Source organism: Lissotriton helveticus, chromosome 4_2 (genome assembly GCF_964261635.1).
Source record: "Lissotriton helveticus chromosome 4_2, aLisHel1.1, whole genome shotgun sequence".
In the NCBI taxonomy this organism is placed as follows: Eukaryota; Metazoa; Chordata; class Amphibia; order Caudata; family Salamandridae; genus Lissotriton; species Lissotriton helveticus.
Window position 1 is genome coordinate 125,029,800 of NC_136064.1, and position 22,336 is coordinate 125,052,135.

The 22,336-nt window shown below is 44.1% G+C and overlaps 1 protein-coding gene across 1 annotated transcript in view; it reads right to left on the reverse strand.

The window, feature by feature from the left end:
• LOC144752093 (nicotinamide N-methyltransferase-like) overlaps positions 1 to 17,732 on the reverse strand; it is an 86,046-nt gene extending 68,314 nt beyond the window's left edge. The window contains exon 1 of the mRNA XM_078640040.1: positions 17,584 to 17,732. Coding sequence (XP_078496166.1) covers positions 17,584 to 17,731 — 148 coding nt within the window. The 5' untranslated portion in view covers position 17,732. The remainder of the gene's footprint in view (positions 1 to 17,583) is intronic.
• Positions 17,733 to 22,336: the final 4,604 nt, after the last annotated feature.

Below are 22,336 nucleotides of genomic sequence, written 5' to 3' on the forward strand. Positions count from 1 at the left end.
AACACCATAGCCCCCCTCAAGAAAAACAACAATACCCATGCCAAGAAAGCCAGATGGTTTACCACCGAACTTCGAGAGTCCAGGCGCACATGCCGCCGCCTCGAAAAGGCCTGGAGAAACACCAAATCCACAGAAGCCCACAACAACTTCAGAGCCGCCACCAACGTCCACCATCAACTCATCAGAGAAACGAGGAAAAAAGCGATTGAAGACAGAATCTCCACCCACGCACACAACAGCAAGGAACTCTTCAGCATCATCAAGGAGTTCGCCCAACCCACCAGCGAGTCTACCGACATCCCTCCCTCACAAGACCTCTGCGACAAACTCAGCATCTTTTTCCACCACAAAATCAAGAGCATCTACGACAACTTCAACGAAGACAACCAACACACTGAACCCTCACCAACCACCCCCGACACCCGGAAACCAGTGATTGATGACTGGACAGCCCTCACCACCGAAGACACACTGAAGACAATGAAGTCAATCCACTCAGGGGCCCCCACGGACCCCTGCCCCCACCACATCTTCAACAGAGCCGCCAACACCATCGCACCCATGCTCCGCCAAACCATCAACTGCTCCCTGGCGACCGCCTCATTCCCCGACGACTGGAAACACGCCGAGGTCAACCCCCTCCTAAAGAAACCCTCAGCGGACCCCACCGACCTCAAAAACTACAGACCCATCTCCCTGCTCCCGTTCCCAGCGAAAGTCATAGAGAAAGCCATCAACAGCCAACTCGCCACATTCATTGAAGAACACAACATCCTCGACTCCTCCCAATCCGGCTTCAGAAAAAACCACAGTACGGAAACCGCCCTCCTCGCCGCAACAGACGACATCCGCACCTTACTGGACAAAGGAGAAACAGTAGCCCTCATCCTCCTCGACCTATCAGCGGCGTTCGACACAGTCTCCCACCGCACCCTAATACGCAGACTCTACGATGCAGGAATCCAGGACAAGGCCCTCGACTGGATCTGCTCCTTCCTCTCCAGCAGGACGCAGCGTGTCAGACTCCCCCCTTTCCTCTCGGACCCCACACCTATCACCTGCGGAGTCCCCCAGGGCTCCTCCCTCAGCCCGACGCTCTTCAACGTCTACATGGCTCCACTTGCCCCCATCGTCAGAACCTACGGACTCAACATCGTGTCATATGCAGACGACACCCAGCTCATCCTCTCCCTTTCCAACGAGCCCAACACCGCCAGACGCAACTTTCGAGAAGGCATGGAAGCCGTCGCCAAATGGATGAAAAACAGCTGCCTACAACTAAACACCAACAAAACAGAAGTACTCATCATGGGCCCAAACCCCGACGCCTGGAGTGACACCTGGTGGCACACCGCCCTCGGAAACCCGCCAACCCCCACAGACCACGCACGCAACCTGGGAATCATCCTGGACTCCGAGCTCAAAATGGACCGCCAGATCAACTCTGTCTCATCTTCCTGCTTCCACACCCTCCGCCTCCTTCGTAAGACCTTCAAATGGATCCCCCTCGAACACCGAAAGACAGTCACTCACGCCCTGGTCACCAGCAGACTCGACTACGGCAACACACTCTACGCCGGAATAAGCAAAAACCTCATCCGCAAGCTACAGAACATCCAGAACGCCGCCGCAAGACTGGTCCTCAACCTGCCAAAACACTGCCACATCTCCCAGCACCTGCGCACACTCCACTGGCTCCCCGTCGAGGCGAGAATCACCTTTAAGATGCTCACCCACGCACACAAGGCCCTCCACGGCACCAGACCAGCATACCTGAACAGACGACTCAAATTCCACGCACCCCAAAGGACCCTACGATCAGCCCAGCGTTCCTACGCTGTGGTCCCCCGCACCAGAAAGACCAGATCGGGAGGCCGCTCCTTCTCCTTCCTCGCGGCCAAAGCATGGAACGCCCTTCCGCTCCACCTCAGACAGACAACATCGCTCCCCATCTTCGCAAGAAACCTCAAAACCTGGCTCTTCGACAGACCCCCTCCTTGATGAAATGGAACCTGCACCCCCCAACCCCCCCCACCCCTAGCGCCTTGAGACCCTTACGGGTGAGTAGTCGCGCTTTAACAAACTCCTGAAGGGAGGCAGCTGGAAAACACATACTCTCTTGGAGTGCTTAACCAACAAGAAACAAGCATTTGCAATGCAGTAGGTCTCGCATTTGTGAGAGTTTAAGATATTGGCATTGTAAATGACAATGCCTTTTAGTTATGTTTTAAAAACCAATAGATAAATAAAAGGCACTGTCATTTAAAATGCCAATAGCTCAAACTCTCACAACTGCGAGACCTATTGCATTGCAAATGCTTGTTTACTTTTTCACCAATGCAGAAGAAGGTTAATGCCACCAAAGTCATTTGCAAAATCTGCAAGGCGGTGCTGTTAAGGGGTGAAAGTACAAAACATACTCTTTTGGAAAAGCAAGTATGAGGAGACATCTTCAAACAAAACATCCGGTAAACTACGCAAGAGAGGAAATAAGGAGACTAAGACTACTGTTTTTGATCTACGGTACGATTAGTAGAGTTTGAAACTTGATACCAGTGGTGCAGAAGCACTACAGACAACATTGAATTCACTCTCGATTTATTTAATACAGAGACATGTGTACTATATGTCCTCAGATTTTGTTTGAATAAGTTACCTAAAGTGTTCCTGGATGTCTGTGTCAACTACTACCTTCGATTCACACTGCGCACAGCAGGGTTCACAACTTGAATTCAGCTTTCCATCTACACTACGGATAGCATTGAAGTCAGCCTTGATTTATGTAAGGCAGAGATAATTTTGTTAAATAATGCAACAAAAAACATTCCTCAATGAGCACACTGAGTACTGTTTTCAAATGTACACTGCGATCAATAGAGTTTATGACTTGATACCAGTGGCGCATCAGCACTACAGACAACATTAGTTTCAGACTTGATTTCTGTGTGTTCTGTGTCCTCAGATTTTGTTAAAGTATGTGACAGAGAAAGCATTCCTCGATGTCTGTGTCAACTACTGCTTTTGATGTACACTGCCAACAACAGGGTTCACTACTTGAAGTCAACTTTGCATGTATACTACAGACAGTAGGGAATTCAACCTTGATTTATTTAATGCAGAGACAATCGTACTGTATGCGTTCTCATTTTGTTAAAGTAAGTGACAAAATCATTCGCTGATATTTCTGCTGACTACTGCCTTACATTTACAGTGCAGATAGCAGGGTTCACATTTTGAATTCAGCTTTGAATCTGTACTACGAACAGCATGAAATTTAGATTTGTTTTTTTAGGTACAGTTAATTGTACTTTATGTCCTCAGAGTTTGTTAAAATATACGACAAAAATAATTTATTGATGTCAATGATAACTACTGCCTTCAATCTAGATTGTGAGGGCTCACCATTCAGGTAGAAAGATGATTGTACTTGACTCATACCAGTAGACAAGAGATATTATTCCACTGTGACCCCCCAGAACCACAAATCATCGCAGGTTACGCACACACTGAGTTCTTTCGGTACTACTTATCACAGGATATGTACAAGCTCAACGCCAAAGATATTACTAACTCAGTTCACCATGAATCATTAAAAAAAGAGTGAACAGTTTTATGTCACAGTGAGACATACTGTCCCTTTTAATTTGAATTCATGCAAATTCAATCAACAAAACACATTAGTCCTAATACTATACCCCCCGACCACGCATCATCGCAGAATGCATACATGCTAAGCGCCAAATGTACAAGTACCTCAGTGCACCAAAAATCATTATCACGTTGCCTTACTAAGGCAGAATTTACAAGACAAAAAGACATTAGTATCAGTACGACCTGTCCATACTGCACATCATCGCAGGCTCTACAGAACCTTGTTGTTCCAGATACCACTAACTCAGTGCAAACCAAACTAAGTATAACACCTATCAAACCCTACACAATATCTCTTTAATATGCTTCCTTCAAACTTCTTTCATATCACTTATAGATTTATTTGAATTATAAAATGTATGCTGCATATATGTTATATCTTCCACTTCAATCATGATTACAGATAATGCAGTCCACCCTAAGATCTACACTGTGGACAACAGGGTTTATAACTTCAATTCAGCTTTTCATCTACACTATAGACAGTAGGGAATTCAGTCTTGATTTATATAATGCATAGTTAATTATATTGTATGTATTGAGATTTTGTTAAAATAAGTGAAAAAAAGCATTCTTATATAACTGTGCCGAATAGTAGCTTTGATGTACACAGTAGGATTCTCAACTTGAATTCAGCTTTGTATCTACACCACAGACAGTAGGGCATGTAGCCTTCATTTATGTAAGGCACAGACAAAAAATACTCCTATGGCACTGCTAGTATGCACAAGCACCTTTAATCCCTACATCCTGTGAACAATGTTTACAAAGAAAGTAGACACTGGACCACCGGCAATACCTCTGGAATATCACCTTCAACATCGCAACCAGATGTACATCCCCATTTTGAGAAAATTAGAATGCACTGTGTGAAATTCAATGAATTAATCTGTTAAGGGGAACAATCAGTAGACCTAGGTTGCAGAGCAATTGATAACTATTGATGGTTGTTTTTTTTTTAAACCTCAAATTTCATGCAGACCAGTATGCAACACTCAATATTTTGAGTACAGACCGCTCAAACCACCAATCATCGCAGGGTGAGCACACGCTGAGCACCACACATACCACTAACTCAGTACACCATAAATAATCACAGTGTGGTCTTATTAAGGCAAAATTCAGTTGCCAAAAGATATTCTTACCAGTGTATTCTGTCTGAACCACGCATCATTGCAGGCTCTACACAAATCACCCCTATCTCACTGTACCACAACTCATGAACCCTTTATGATAGAATCTACTGTGTATTATTTCACATATAGTCCTCCTACCTTTGTACAGCAGAAGTCATAAACCGTTTATGATTGAATATCTGTGTATGATATCATGATAACTATTCTACATGTTACCAACAGCAGCGTAACAAAATGGAGTCGAGCATACGTGCCCATACCCACTTCAACTATCTATCTGTGTCTGTGTATTTATTATGTTTGTAAAATGCTGCCCCTGTGCCCTACCACATTATATTGTCCTATAAATAGCCTATGCAACCATCCAACCTCTGACAGTAAGTGTGGGCTATTCCTCCTTTTTTTGCATATTTATATAGCGCAAAATCAACCCAAAACTATATCAGCAATTTACATGAGCACCGTATTTACAGTACATTTTCAGGCATGTGTAGATTACGTCATTACTCTACAATAACAAGATGTGGACACAACTCCGAGCCTCGAAAAGTGATTCCCATCATCAAGTTCGACAGTGTCCCCGAATGACCACATACGTATATATATTAGCTGCCTTTCATGTGCCAAAAACTGCAACTTAAACCTTTCACAGCCCTGTATTACTACAGCTACAACACTCCACTGAATGTACAACAAACATTCATAATCGCAGAAATGCATCATGTCCACCATCTGTTATGTGTGCAACTATTGATGAATATAGAGTCAGTGATACCCCGTACCTTCCATGTTGGCCATGTTGTGTAAATTTACAGATATAATGATACATTTGTGTTTAAGACCTGGGCGTTGTCAGCACTACAAAACGGACACCCGAATCACTTGATTTCTCATATAGCTAATGACGGAACCACGCCCATAGCTCCAGAGTCATGGTTCAGAGCCTCACGCAGCACTGGCATATGTCAGGCCAGCACACTCCACTTGCGCTTCCAGGAAAAAACAAAAACACAACGTTGCCCAGATTTCCATTGTACTGATTTCTTAGGTCCAGGTCTTGTTGTCAGAACACCACACACACTCCCTCATGCCTGGTATACACCCACACCACACCCATCCAGCACATGCATCACTACACACGTGACCTTTCCAATAAAAAAGACGGGGGGCACGTGCTCTGCGCCATTTTAGAGTTGCTCCCATCGCAAGCGCTGTGATGGCCCGTCCTAGTGGTTCAGACGCCTCATGTAGGCCCATACTACCGTACAGGGGGGCCACTACCACGTGCATAACCTCTTTGGTCACTGAGTTAGTGGTACCGCAAGGACTGAGTGGGTCAGAAACCTGCGATGATGATGGGAGCACGTGTATGTCCTTAGCCATAGTGATATCAAGACTCAACACCAAATATGAGACTTCTTGGTGGCAAGTGGGGCTGCATGATGTAGAAGATGTCCTGCCAATGAAAAGGTGAGCAACGAGGCCTTGGTGTGCATCGGAGGGAGTCGATGGGATGCAGTAGACTGGATACAAAAAAACGACGCAGCGATTTAGGCGTACGCAGTCCTATATATCGTATCTTATTGCATTTAGATATTATAGCAGGAACATTTTTATAATCGGTCAAATGTCCAACACTTGTGATGATTGAAACCATGTATATCACTTCGCACCACTTGCTTTCATAACCACATAAAAACATTAGTACTATTGTAATTTTTCAAAAATCAATGCCTATTAAACAAGTTGGAACTGTACAAATAGTAGTTTTTAAATGCGGGAGGGAAGGTGTGTGAAAGGGCGATGTAATTCTACTCCACATTAAGATAGTAACAATTACCAATCATAACATCTTTCTTTTACTATCTTTTAGATGTAGAACTTCAGGGTGCATTATGTCCCAGCACATGGTGAAAAACACACCAGTTACATAAATGAGCTGCGAATATTCTTTACAGTCACTCTCTCACTTCCTCCCTCCTTTGATAAGGAAACGAAACACAATGTAACTGCCTTTTTATCTTACAGGTTGTGTTTCACAAACTGGCGTCCCCCCAAACACCTCCAAAGCTCAACGTTCGTGCATTCTGTGATGATGCGTGGCCTCATCGTAACAGCGTCTGAGAAGGCTGCTTCGACACGAAGTGCACCCTCTTTGAATCACGCCAATGGCACAAGGTGAGCAAATAAGCTTGTTTCCGAAGCAACAACAAGTCATCTGTGGGCGGAGAGAGAGTGGGTAGTGTGCAGCAGGTTGACTGCGTAGGAATGTACAATTACTTCCGGGCAGTGAGAATAGATAGGTTACAACAGTCTTAGGGGCAGATTTACAAGCCCCTTGCGTCACTTTTAACAAGGAGCTTGTAAGTCTGCCCCTGAGTTCGCAAGAAAAAGCACTCACCTCCGGACTCTGGGAGTCAATGGGGTGCAAAAGTCTAGGTACGCAGTATTGAGAACTCACTGCTATGCATAGGGTGTCCATGGGATAAACTACTTTGGAAGAAAAACAGCACACAGACACAGATTGGAAGTTGATGAAATACATTATCCTGAGTGTACAAAGAAATAAAGCAAAAATATACTTGTGCAGTTGTATGTACTATGCTATTACTAACTCTATATACCATCTTTCAGATCACTAAACTGGAGGGTGCACTATGAACCAGCACATGCTTGGACACACAACGGAGGCAAAAGGTGAGATACGAAGATTTTCTCCAGTATAAACTGCTTCATCTGTAACGTTCTCTCTCTCACAGTTTTAATGTTGTTTATTCTCTCTTTCTCTATCTCACTCTCTCTCACATTGTTTCTCTTTCTCTTCTAAAGTTATGGACGCTGCTGTCCACTCTGCCGTCTACAACCAAAGCTGAGTTCAAGTTGTGAACTCTGTTAGTCACGGTGTTTAACCAAGGTAAGCAGAGCGGCCTAGATATACAATGCCTCCGATTAAATGCGTTAGAAATAAAGGGGCTTATTTACAAGCCCCTTGTGCCACTTTTGCGTCACTTTTAACATGGGAAAAGTAACGCAAAAGTGGCGCAACGAGCTTGTAAATAAACCCCAAAGAATATTGTCCTGCATAATGACTTGATCTCTCACCTAATTCTGTCTCATCTATGAATCATTTTAAAAACCTGTTGGTTGATACTGTAACTCTGACGCAGTGGTATTCCGTACGGACACCTCTTGAACGCGGGACTAGAAGAGAGGTAGAATGTATCAGGCACACTGCAGACGTGCAAATTAAAAAATATTGCCAAGTATTACCTTGACTTGTAATGTTTGACCACTTTTAGTCACATCAATCTGACAAGACGGAAGTCCTCATCCTGGGACCATCCCCTTTTGCCTGGGATGACTCCTGGTGGCCCCCTGCCCTGGGCACCGCACCCAAGCCAACGGACCATGCACGCAACCTGGGCTTCATCCTGGACTCCTCCCTCACGATGACCAAGCAAGTCAACGCCGTCTCGTCCACCTGTTTCAACACCCTGCGCATTCTCCGAAAGATCTTCCGATGGATCCCCACCGAAACCAGGAAGACGGTCACCCAGGCCCTCGTCACCAGCCGCCTGGACTACGGGAACACCCTCTACGCTGGCACCACTGTCAAACTCCAGAAAAGACTCCAGCCCATACAGAACGCTTATGCATGACTCATCCTGGACGTCCCGCGCCACAGCCACATCTCTGCCCATCTGAAAGACCTGCACTGGCTCCCCATCAGCAAGAGGATCATGTTCAGACTCCTCACCCACGCACACAAGGCTCTCCACGACAGGGGCTCGAAATACCTCAACAGCCACCTCACATTCTACACCCCCACCCGCCAGCCCTGCTCCGCTAGCCTCGCCCTTGCTTCCATCCCACGAATCCGCAGATCCACCGCCAGAGGAAGATCCTTCTCCTACTTGGCGGCCTAGAAATGGAACTCCCTCCCCACCCACCTACGGCTGACCCTGGACTATCTCTCCTTAAGGAAACAACTCAAGACCTGGCTGTTCGAGCAGTGGCGACTATCCCCCCACCCCCTCAGCTCCTTGAAGCCCTACGGGTGAGTAGCGCGCTTTACAAATGTATTGATTGATCTAATTTTGAACACTTATATAATTTTTTTTTGTTGCAGATTACCTAACCTACTTCTATTGGAGTCCATATCACATTTTGTTTCTTATATGTTTCTAGTTAATTATTATATTGTTATCTTTAAGTTAGGTTTCCAGTTATTTATTGTTGTTTCAATAAAAGTTAATTAAACAAAATGATATACGTCTTCTTTTTCTGACAACATTTCACTATTATTTAGTGTTTAATAATACACTTAGAAAACATTTAAAAATAGAAATTATATTTATAAGTAGAAGTATAATACTGAGGCTAACTCTTTACCACCTCTTTACCACAGTCTATAGCTACGACTAATGGTTCCTATGGAAAACTTTTAAAACTCCAGTACAGTAACTGTTTCGATTAGCAACATAGTGTGGTGAACTTCTAACCTCAGTGCTCACTTAAGTGTTCCATGAACTATTACTATGGTAACAGGCAGTAAGCAGTTTTGGGGTAGGGTTGAACGGTACTGGCTGTACAGAAACCGTTATATTTACCCAGGATCCTCTACATGGCAGAAGGGAAAACAAAGTAAGACAGAACACTGTGTACCAGATTTACAACCCCATTGGGCCATTTTCGCATCACTTTTTTCCATCTTAAAAGTGACGCAATATTAACGCAATTACCCCTAATCATATTACGAGCAAAAGAAGTTCACAACTCTTTCAATTCTTTATCGATCACAATTAGACAGTGTTGCTTCACGATTCACAATGCACTTCAACAAATACTTTGTGCCTATTCAAATGAGAGAAAAGATTGTCAAGATTACAAAAGTTAGGGGCAAAAACGCTGAAAATGGACTTCAAAATCCTTTGTTATCTTACCAGAAGATTTTCTCAACAATGCTGTTTTCTATGCAAGAGTGAGAGCCACCCCCCAGGGCTATACGATAAATGGTTGAGGGGCGCTCCAAGGCTCCCCTCTGCAAAATTAGAGTTGGGGGGCCTCAATGAACCCCCAGGCCCTGGGAACCACTACTACCTGGGGCTTTGTGTATTGTTGGAGGGGGCCTGCGTAGCCTGCGAGAGCCCTCGAGGGCCTTGGGGTTCTCCACCCCTCAGAGCCAGATCCTGCAGTGTCCCGGGGTGCCTACCCCGGGACACTGCTGTTTGCTATGAGAGGGCAGGAGTCTCATGGCTCTCACCCTCCCATAGCAAACTTGGTTTGGATTTTGAAACAGAGAGCAGTGAAATCTGTTCTCTCTTTCAAAATCCAACCCAGACTGTTTTTCCACATGCAAGTAAGCAGCTCCCCATGTGAAAAAGCAATGCTGGCTCCCGAAGGACACTGGGAGCAGGCGGGACCATGGGGACATTGTGGCTCCCCCCAACATTTTTTATATTAGAAATTAATGATAGGAGATATTTTGTTACGGTAAAATTAAGAGTTGCGCATCCAGCATGGTGGCCCCCTGGTGTGTACGCGCTGGATGCACGACTCATGATCTATAGGGTGCCTGATTCCAGCGCCTTTGGTGCACAACTTCTACGCATTTGGGAGCCGGCATTGCTTTTCCACATGGGGAGCTACTAAAATGCATCTCCCCATGTGAAAAAGCAATCTGGTTTAGATTTTGAAAGAGAGAACATTTTTCCCTGCTCTCTCTTTCAAAATTCAAACCAACTTTGCTGTGGCAAGCATAGCAAACAGCAAACAGCAGTGTCCCGGGGATGGGTACCCCGAGACACTGCCGGAGCTGACCCTGGGGGGTGGCGGTCCACAGGGCCTGCGAGTGCTTTGGGGACCTTAGAGCCCCCAAACCATTTTTTCCTCCTCTGGGTGACAGAGCCCTCGAGTGCTCCAGGAGAGTGGCCATGCAGCTCCCCTCCCACAATATATAAAGCCCCGCAGGATGGTCGTACCCGGGGCTTTTGGAATCTTGTAGCCCCCGGGGTGACAGTTCCCGGGGCTGGGGGGCCCCTCTGGGCCCCCCATAAAATGTTATCATTTTGCCCCCGGGATTTTGCCCCCCAGGGAGCAAATTATGAAAAAAGCTCTGTTTTATTTATTTATTTTTACGGTAGAGTACGCGCACGCTACGCTACTTGCCCTTATTTCCCCATGCAATTTTCGATTGGAAACTTTAGCCGTGTCTACAGCCCGAACTGCTGAATGGAATTACGCCAAGTTTGGCAAAATGGTACCCTTGGTTCAGAAAGAAGTCTTTTTGTTAAATGGTGTAAATTCGTTCAGTAGTTGCTGAGAAAATAAAAGTTATATATATGGCCGCGGAGGATTCGTGCACCCTGCAAATTAGAATCTGCGCACTCTACAGATTAGGATCCGCGCATCCTGCCAATCACGAGCTGCATTCTAATTGGCTTTCAACAGTCCAAACCAGGAAGTGTTGGCAGCCATCTTGTGCCTCGGTAGAAGTGAGAAGCAGAAAATCAGTAAAATGAAGGTACAAAACAAGAATAGGGGGCAGGGTTGAAACACCCTGACCCCCTAGGTGAGGGGTTCCCACAAGGACCGCCACGGTCAAAAAAAGCATTTTTTTAAATGGCATGATGCGCACAGGTGCGCGGATCCATCCGCAAAAATAGAAAAAATTAGGCACAGGCTCTCGGGCTTCGTTTAAATAAAGCATCTGGGTGGTCCAGGTCTCGGGGAGGAAAACAAAAGTGTGGGGGGGGCGATCCCCCCACACTGCCCCGGCGACAGGGCTTTGTTTTATATATTTTCTGGGGGTCACACGGCCCTCCGTTGCCCCAGGGACCGCTACCCACGGGGATGCTTAATTATTGTGAGGGGGCCGTGCAGCCCCCCTCCTGGAGCCCTTGATGTCCCAGGGGGCGCCACCCTCCAGGGCCGGCTCCTGCAGTGTCCAGGGGTGCCTACCCCAAGGACACTCCTGTTTGCTATGGGCGGGCAAGAGCCTTGCGGCTCCCGCTCTCCCATAGCAAATTCTGCTTTGGTATTTGAAAGAGAGAGCATCATGCTTACACTTTTTTAAAACAGTTCACACTGGATAGCATGTGCTGCAGAACTGGAAAGCTCTTCTTGTCCTTCCACATTGTTTGAACCAAAAGACACTCTGCCTGGTAGTTACTGCTCAACAAGACAATGATCATGCATGAGTTAAATAGGCACTTTTGCAATGCTTATGTAGGCAGAACATTATTTTCTCAGACACTAACAGACCTCCACCTGTGCAATACAAACATTATCACCTTTGCAGCTAATCCTTTTTTCTGACTCGTTATTTCCTGTTTTTTCAAAACTGAGTAAGACCTCTTTTTGTCCTCTATGTATTTTTTTACATGGTAGATCTTCTGTTTCCCATTATCTTTCTCCAGAAAAATTCCACACTCTCATCTAGTGCATTTTGTCACAAACAAATTAAAGTCAGTTATCAGACCTAATTAATTAAAAGTTTATAAAGTAACACATTCCTCTTAGAGACACATCTGCCAGGATGTTTCACTCTAGAAATACCTATATCTCAGAGGGTTAAGGTGTATGTAGAATACGGTTCCTAAACAAAACAAGAGACTGTATTGACACATTCCACAGTCTATGTTTTATTATTGAAGAAACACTGCCTCCTTTACTTATAAGGACATACAGTTGGAATACTTAATTTTTCAACACAATCTGCTACACTTGCTGATATTTCTACATTCTAGTGTCTACCTGGCAAAAGCTATATTAAGAGATCTACCACTCAGCAAACAGTTTTTTACTCGGTAAACACACTGTAGAATATGGTTACCAACATTAGCACACTTACTGACACTTCACAACAAAATGTATACCTGTACTTGGAGTTCTTTCTTTAATGCAGCTGAAGACACCAGTCTCTTTCAGCCCCAAATAAATTCACTTCTACTGAGCACAACTCTAACAGATTTCCTTCTTCTCCAAAGTATCAAGAACAAATTGAGCTATCTCTGGTTCTTCACCCAATCACATCACTTCATCTTTGAGCCATGTAATAAGAATGGTAACTATTGGTTGAGTTTTGTACCTTTTTTTACTTCTCTCCTTACAAGACTTGTGTATGATCGTAAAATTCATTGTGGCAGGCCCAGTAATTTTCCATTTACATCTTGCAAGTGTCTTGAACACAGGCAGACTGTGACTCTGGCCCAGAATTTTTTGCAGCCACTCTGGATATGGTATTGATCGGTGAGACAAGCAACTAAAAGAGGGCAGAGCTTGCTGTCATTTCCGTGACTATTTCAAAATACCTTTTGAGGCAGAAACCACCCCTGGCTTTGAGGCTCTAACCTTCTCAATGTAGCTACCGGACTCACAGCCTTTTAAAGGAATGCCTATCTACCATCCACCAGGACCCAGAAGTGGTTTTGTGATGAGCTTAACATGATTCGGGACCACTCGGACTCCGCATTTCTCCACTTCCGCCAATGCCTCCTTAACATCAGTGGCTGGATGACTACGAACCACCTTAGATTGAACGCAGACAAAACAGAGGTTCTGTTTTTCAATCAGAAAACCTCTATCCCCTCTCCTTGGTGGTGGCCTACGGCTCTTGATCCTGCCCCATCCCCGGTTCACTCGGCACGGAACCTTGGCTTCCAATTTAATGACTCCTTGTCATGTAAAACTCAGATCAACAAAGTTACTTCCGCCTGCTTCATGAAACTACGCATGATAAGAAAGATCCTTCCGTACCTCCCCATGGATTCCCGCCGTACAGTCACCCAGGCCCTTATCACGTCCCACCTGGACTATGCCAATAGCCTCTATGCAGGGGCCCCTCAGTACCTGATTGGTCGGCTGCAGATCGTCCAGAATGCTGCAGCCAGACTGATCGGTAATATCCCGTACCGTCAATCTGTCTCTGCATACCGGAGGAAACTCCACTGGCTCCCGGTGGCTAGCCGCATCCAGTTTAAGGTCCTCACTCTTACCTATCGAGCCGTCAACAACCTCGGTCCTACTTACCTGCAAAATCGGGTCTCGATATCTCGCTCCACCAGATCCCTGAGATCCAATGACCTCCGCCTCCTGATCTCGCCCCGTTTCAGACTGTCCAGAACCGGCGGCAGAGGTTTCGGTGTCATTGCTGCCAGACTCTGGAACTTCCTTCCGCTTGAGCTGAGGTTCTGTCCCTCTGAAACCATTTTCCGAGCCAAACTTAAAACCTGGCTTTTCTCCGGACTCTAGTCTCCCCTTCATCTCCTTCTTTTTTCACTTCCCCTTTTCACTTGGGTACCCCTGGATTTTAGCGCCGGGACACCCCCCAGGGGGTAGCTGCGCGCTCTATAAACTCCATAAAATAAAATAAATAAATAATTCTTGAAATATCTATTCTTATTGAGAATTTCTCAGTGTTAGGTGAATTTACCTTCCATCTGAAAAATGAAACTGATAAGACTCCCTAACACTTATTGATGCAATGAATGCACTTGGATTATCTTTAATCTCCAAAGACCCGACCCATACATCTCCAAAGACCCAACGCATAAAGCTGGACACATGCTTGATGGGATCTTATCCAACTACCTAGAGATTAACCTACTACCCTCTTTTCCTCTCATTTGGTTAGACCTTTGGGCAGTTAACTGATAGATAAAGTTTTAGGAAACTTCCAGGCACAGAGACACAATTCAACTAAACCCTAGTAGAGCCTGGCACAAGATACAGCTGGTCGAACTGAGAGACTCCCTTACCTCCATACCCTGGCAACCTGCTGATAATCTGGAACAGAGCATTGAAATGTTTTAACACTGGCTAAACTCTAATTTAGACATTATTGTGCTGGTCAAACAAAAAAACCATGGCTAAGAAAGTATCCCAGGCAGGGTACAATGAAATCCTTAGTATATCAAGGCGAAAATTGCTGTAGGCAGGAACAGAAATGGAGAAAGAAATGAGGATGAGGAGAAAATGATCTAAAAAAAAAAAATAGCAGAAGACAAAAAACATATCCAAGCTGCTAAAACTTCCTCTTCTCTGAGCAGATAAAATCAGCTTATGATGCCAACAAAACTCTTTTTCTAGTTATAAATAAAATTGGTAGTACCAGCTAGCCCCAACACTTCAGTAATACATCAAAGTTTGTGTGATGCTCTGGCCAACTTCCTTCTAGAAAAAATTCCCAACATCTTCAACAAATATACTGCAGGTAAGATAGCCATTCAACCGGATGGGCAATTTCCAATAGCCACATCTGGTCAAACCAGTCTTTCCTCAGTTAAGGTCCCTTCGGAGGAAACACTTATAAATTAATTCAATCAATTAAATCTGGTGCCCAACAAGACCAGTGTCCTGCAAAAATATTTCACCTTAAAACTATTTCCTAACTATAACATCCTGCTTTTTTCAGTGAATTTCTCATTTTTTTCAAAGTACAGAAATATTTAAATACCAAACATTAATCCAACACAGTGCAAAGCCTCCTGTTTTGAGCGGCATTAGGTTGACCGCAGAGACAGGCATATGGCCAGGCTCTGCGGCCAACCGGCCTTTGGCCGTGTGCAGTGTGGGGTTGGCCACAAGGCCAGGCTTATGGTCATGCACTGTGGCCAACCTACCACATACAACTAACCCTAACAGTTTTTGCCCATGTGCAGTGGTAGGTTGGTCACAAGGACTGGCCCACGACCAGTCTCTGTGGCCAACTCGCTAAAGGCAGCCAACCCACACAACCCCTCCCCGTGCCACTCTTGGCCCTGGGCACCACGGCAACATATTTAATGGGTAAGGGGCAAAAAAAAACTCCCAACATATGATTTTAGCCCCAGGGACCCAATCCCCCAGGGTCCGACCTCATATGTGAAGAGAAGGGGGGCCACACAGGTTATTCTCATGCAAATTATATGATATTTTTTTACACATTCCCAGATCGTCCTTGTTACTTCCTCTTTCTGTTTGTGCTGCATTCTGAGGATATGCCACTCTTGATTGATTTTGTGCAAGAAAGTGTCCCTTCCTTCACAAATCAATCCTTCGTGCAACACAGTCATCCCCATGGTGAAAGGGTGCCTGCGTTGGTGCTAGGCAGCCACAATGACACCAGCACAGCGACAATAGCAGAAATTCTCATAAAATATGGCACATTCCTGCCTTTTCCCTATCCTGCAAGCCAGCAAATTGGCTTGCTGCACTACATGACTTTGTTTCTAAATATGCCACTAAGTGGTTAAGGGGCCATTGCTCACTGAGCCCCTGGAAGCAACCTACACATGAATGATGAGGCCCAACAAATCTCAAACCCTTCTTGGGTGGCACATATTCCATTTCAGAGAGGACCTGTCTGGGCACTTCAGGCTGGACTTTTCATATTGAAGCTCTACCAAGACTAATTTGCATATGTCTGGGACTGGAGTGATCTGAGGTGGCATGGTTAGTATACATACAATGGGTCAGAATACTACCATGAGTGAATCCCAGTGGTTAGACAAACTGCAAGAATTCCTCTCATATTTTTTGGGTATTTTTGTGTTTGCTGTCCTTATGGTGCCTGTAACCTTTTAGGAGAGCTTCGTCTATTGCTCAGTGCCCACAGATGCCCATGCATGTCAGAATCTACAGAGCGTCACACACACTGGTGTCCGCGGAGTATAACAAATCAAAAAAATATTTCAACCTGTATCCAGGGAGTGTTTTCACTGGGTGTGAGGTCACTATTCGTCCCCATCAACAGGTTTTACCTGACAATGGGAAACAGAAAATGGACGTTGTACATCCCTCCAGCAGTGGTAACTTTCCATCTGTTTGAGGGGGTGTAGAAAAGTTAATCTAAATTTTTGAGCAACTTTATACTGCTTTTTAATACCTAAAGTAGTAAAATACCTAATATTGTAGGAGTACATTCTACTAGTAGTACATTAACGTTTGTGAACAGTGCCACAGTATCCCAATATAACAAAAATGTTAAATTTTAAACTTTAAAATTTAAATATGCGACAATGGAAATTCCACTGACATCTACCGAGATGTGGTGCACCAATGTACTTTTGAATGCAGCCCATGCACTATTCATGAGTGGGGCAAGCTAATGCGCATATGGGCTACGTTTTGCGTCTAATGTGAGGTTGATTTTAGTTTACGTTATCTATGGTAGAACATCTGCAGCTGTATTATCACGGAACAGTGAGATATAAAAGATTCATAAAAAGAACTAGGGACATACATTTGTATATTCCATTCATGAAGCAGCATGCTTTTATCGTCACAGGATTTTATTGAGATTAGATCTGGATAATTCATCCCATCTCATTCACTAGTGCATTCTATATACTGAGTTGCAGAAACAGCCTCCTTAGTTTTATTCCAGTTTTCTAGTTTTGAAATGTACATTATTGGTGCAACTTCAGTGAAAATAATGCCATTATTGACATTCATCTTGCTTTTCAATGCACATTGTACATGTTGTTATGGATGGATTGTAAATATAAATATACATTACAATGTACTTTTCATCATCAATGTGCTTTTGACGAGAGCACAAGATTTTACATTTGTTCATGCTGTGAAATGTCTATTCCTGGTTTTGATTTCATTAGTAACACAAATTTGAAATACATTTATTATTAATTCTTGTCTTTAAATAACCAGAACTGATGGAACAATAAATGCACTGAAAGCAAAGAAGCACTCACTATATTTTTTAGAATTCAAAGCATAAACATAGAGCATATATTTGTACAACAGTAATATTTCTCCACATCTTCAGCTCGGATAATAGGAGTTATAAGAAACATACCTGAGGTGAATATTTTGTTGAAAGAAGGTAACAGCTGAATAACTGAATCAACAAGGAAGGCAGACTCCTTTGCAGTAAATGTTTCCAGCACCATAGGTGCATCCAAGTGTCGTTCGTGGAGCTCTTTCAGCTCAGAAAATGATGCCATTTTCAATTATTCAAAGTTTCAAACTATACTTCTTCTGTGTGTGCACCTATTTTTATATTAAGTCATCTACATTACAAATGATTGATGAAAAGAATTCAGTTTGATTTGAATGTGTTCCAAACCTCATCCATATTCTATTCTTCTTTGATGTCAGCTGAGTGAAGCTTAGAAATATTTAGCATCCTGTTTGCAAAGTATAATGTTGTGAGTTGTGCCTCATGTCCCATCATCTTAATGTAAACAGATACAACAATGCTATTTCTGCCACCATACTGAATCCGTCATAATATGCACTTGGTATTCTTTCTTTGAACAAGTTTGGTTTTGGGCTCTTTTGTTTTTAGTCTTTTTTTAAACAAATACTTAAAACTTAAAGCATAGCCATGTGTCCCATCAAATTCATTCAAAATCTGTTCAATGTTCCAGTGTGGGAAATCACCACATTGTGAATATTTCTTTGAAAAATTGAGTTACTAATTGGAAGGGGGTGCTCATACCACCTAAAAATAAACAATTTGGTTATATATATCAACGTCTAGGAGCATCTCCAATAAACCCCTGGTAGTCAAGTCAAGTCAAGTAAAAAATGTATAGAGCGCACTACATACCCAGAGGGTCTCAAGGTGCTTGAGGAAGGGGGGGGGGGGGGGTTACTTATCGAATATCCAGGTTTCAAGCTGTTTTCTGAAGGCTAGGTGGTTTTGAGTAAGGCGGAGGTGGATGGGAAGGGAATTCCAGGTTTTGGCCGCTAAGTAGGAGAAGGATCTTCCCCCCATGGTGGCTTTGTGGATGCGCGGAACAGCGGCGAGGGCATGGTTGGACGAACGCAGCTGGCGGGTGGGGGAGTAAAAGGAAAGGCGCGTGTTGAGACAATCAGGTCCAAGTTCGTAAAGGGCTTTGTGTGCGTGGGTGAGGAGACGGAATGTTATCCTCTTGTTGACGGGGAGCCAGTGAAGGTCTTTCAGGTGGACGGAAATGTGGTCTGTGCGGGGGATGTCGAGGATGAGTCTGGCTGAAGCATTTTGGATGCGTTGGAGTTTTTTATGCAGTTTTGCAGTGGTACCTGCGTAATGGGTGTTTCCGTAGCCCAGACGGCTTGTAACCAGTGCGTGGGTGACCGTTTTTCTTGTTTCGGTGGGGATCCAGCAAAACTTTTTTTGAGCATGCGTAGGATGTTGAAGCATGATGATGAGACGGCGTTGACTTGTCTGGTCATCGAGAGAGTGGAGTCCAGGATGATGCCCAGGTTCCGTGCATGGTCCGTCGGTATGGGAGCTTTTCCTAGGGCCGTTGGCCACCAAGAGTCGTCCCAGGCGGAAGGGGATGCACCTAAGATGAGGACTTCCGTTTTGTCTGAGTTCAGTTTCAGACGGCTGTGCTTCATCCACTCGGCTACTTCTTTCATCCCTTCATGTAGATTGGTTTTGGCGGTGATTGGGTCTTTGGTGAGTGAGAGGATCAGCTGAGTGTCATCAGCGTAGGAGATGATGTTGAGGTTGTGTTGACGTGCGATGGTTGCGAGGGGGCTCATGTAGACGTTGAAGAGGGTGGGGCTGAGTGATGATCCTTGCGGGACGCCGCAGATGACAGTATTACAAGAAGCTAGCAAGCTCCAAAGACATGTCTGCTATGTTGAAGAAGCACCAACAATTTTCAAGTTAAGAACAAAACTAAGAAAACATCCCAGTCAAGCCTTTGACCTTCTAACAGGTCCGAGTAATGTCCCTCAAAGTCCTATGTAGCATCACCAAGATGTGCAGGATAAGCTGATTTTTTCAGTACCTGCACTCAGTGGAACAATCCTGGATTTTGCAGTGCTGGAGAGTGGTACTCCAGACAGAAAGATGTATTGCCTTGCCCTGGCTCAGGGTTTTACCTTCAGACTTGGTAACTTTTTGGGAAGCAGCAATCATCTGGCAGGGCAAGGCTGATCAGGGTCCACAATGCTGCATACCTTTGACGAGATGTCCCACTGAACCTGTTATGATCAGAGCAAAAAGTTCAAAGCAGGATAACACAGGATGTTTTACCCACATACAGTGGGATCTCTGTTGGTACACTTCAGCAATTTCCTCTACCCTTCAGAGAATAAAACAATAACTTAATAGCCCTGAATTAAATTTTACCCAACGTGTTGCCCTAACACAAATGTGACACCTATCCCGTGCACCTTAATACAGGTGCCACAGGGTATAATGACCTAGTAATAGAGCAAATAGGATATTTGCCATGTTTGTGACAGAGTATTCCATACAACAAATCCACAAGATGGCTGCACCTTTGTTCTGCTCTGCCGGCCAGGAAATAATATCCTGCATTTATCTTGCACATCGGGGCACAAAACACTACGATTACCAACATGGAGTTTTCGGAGATGCCTGGGTACTGAGCTGTGAGAAATCTGGTCCAAAATCTGCAGGTAAATCACCTTAAGGGTGCGCTGACCCTCATGTAGAGGGCTGATAGGGGTAGATATAGAAGCTGAGACTGCAGTGAAAACATTTTTCGCTGGTGTTCAAAGCTAACACATTGCCAAAAACAACGAGCAAGGTTCACCCTAGAAGACATAGGCGATCGTCTGCCATTAACTACTTACAGAGCCAATATCCCACCTGGAGGCCTGTGGATGCTGTAAGGTAATGGCAAAGGCCCCTTAAAGATTACCCTGGGTATTTAAAGATAAGCAAACCAAAGAGCCTGTAACCCTGGTGCTACCACACGGATGTATGTCAGTACAACGCGATCTTTTAGATCGCGTTACATGACAACGCAGCCATTACAACGCAAGTCGTTACAACGACTTGCGTTGTGGGGCGTGGATTGTGGAATATTATAATTTTATATTCCAACACCAGTCCACGTAACAGTAGGGAAGGTGTTGGAATATAAAATTGCAATATTTCTTATACAACAGCGCCATCCAGCGCAAGTCGTAGTAACGACTTGCGTTGTAATGGCATCGTTGTAAAGGCATCGCAGTGCTTTCACCACGTTGTAAACGATGTTCCCCCTACCACACAGGGCTGTGTCTGTTGGCCCAGCCTACCCCTCACACACCTGGACTCACCTGGACTCAGGGACGGAAAGTAAAGCTGGATCAATTTTACTCTGACTCTGAACCCAATTTTTCTGTGGAGTGCCGCATGGCTCGTCTCTGAGCCCCACTCTATTTAATATATATATTTCTCTGTTATATAAGCTGGTTAGATCCTTTGGGCTGGAGGTCTTATCCTACACTGTTGATACACAAATAATTGTGTCTAACACAAAGGATATAGAGGGCTCCACCACCAATTTCAACAACCACATGCAGGCTGTGGCATCTTGGATGGTAAATAACTACTTTCGACTTAATGAAGACAAAACTGAGGTTCTGGTCTTTGGTAGCCTGCAAACTATACGGACCCACTCATGGTGGGCAGCAATGCTTAGACTATGTCCTTGTCTTGCTGCTTCGGGAAAGGATCTTGGTGTCATAGAGGACAACAAGCTGTCTTTTGATCTCCAGATTAATAGGACTGTTTCACCCTGTTTCTCTGTTGTGAAGACCGTTAGAAAGATTTTTCTGTTTATCTCTCTCTTTTGCTGTGGGGGCCTGTAAATGTTGGAAAACTCTCCCTATATCGATCTCCTGTCTTGAGTCATACCTCTCCTTCCGTAAGACTTTAAAGACCTGGCTTTTTACCCTTTAGCTGTTTTCTATCTTTCTGGCAGTGGAACCGCTTTAGTGCCTTGACGCTTTTGGGCAATTGTTTGTGCTTTAGAAGTTGGTCATTCATTCATTCATAGACTGAAGTTGTAAAGGGCGACTGAGCCCCTCGGGATGTGACATCCTGCTACATATCTGAGACAGTGGGTCCAGCACTTCCATACCTCATCCTCTATTAGACTATTCCTCTGATCAGTCACTACTATATGCCTGTGCTAGGTTAGGCAAGGCACCCGGCTCCTAACATGAGCCTCATTACAGTGTCTGATGGGATCACTGAAAGAATATCGACTACCAAAATATCGACTACCCAAAATATCGAGGAAAAAATATCTACAGCAAAAATATCGAGTTTGTATGTACAAACAGGTAAGTACAAAAAATATCGAGTACAAAATATCGTTTACAAAAATATAGTTGTAAAAAATATCGTATTTACTAAAAACAGTGTTAAATTAAATTAATATTAATAATTAATTACTAAAATATACTTAAAATTACTTAAATTAACTTATAATAATTCAATAATTAATGAAAGTTAAATACATATTTTTTTATTTCATATTTATTAAACATATATATATAGTAATAAAATATAATAAAATAATACCCAAAAACTGAAAACTGACCCTGAACCCTAAAAATACCCCTTTACCCAAAAACTGAAAACTGACCCTGAACCCTAAAAATACCCCTTTACCCAAAAACTGAAAACTGACCCTGAACCCTAAAAATACCCCTTTACCCAAAAACTGAAAACTGACCCTGAACCCTAAAAATACCCCTTTGCCCAAAAACTGAAAACTGACCCTGAACCCTAAAAATACCCCTTTACCCAAAAACCCAAAACTGACCCTGAACCCTAAAAATACCCCTTTACCCAAAAACCCAAAACT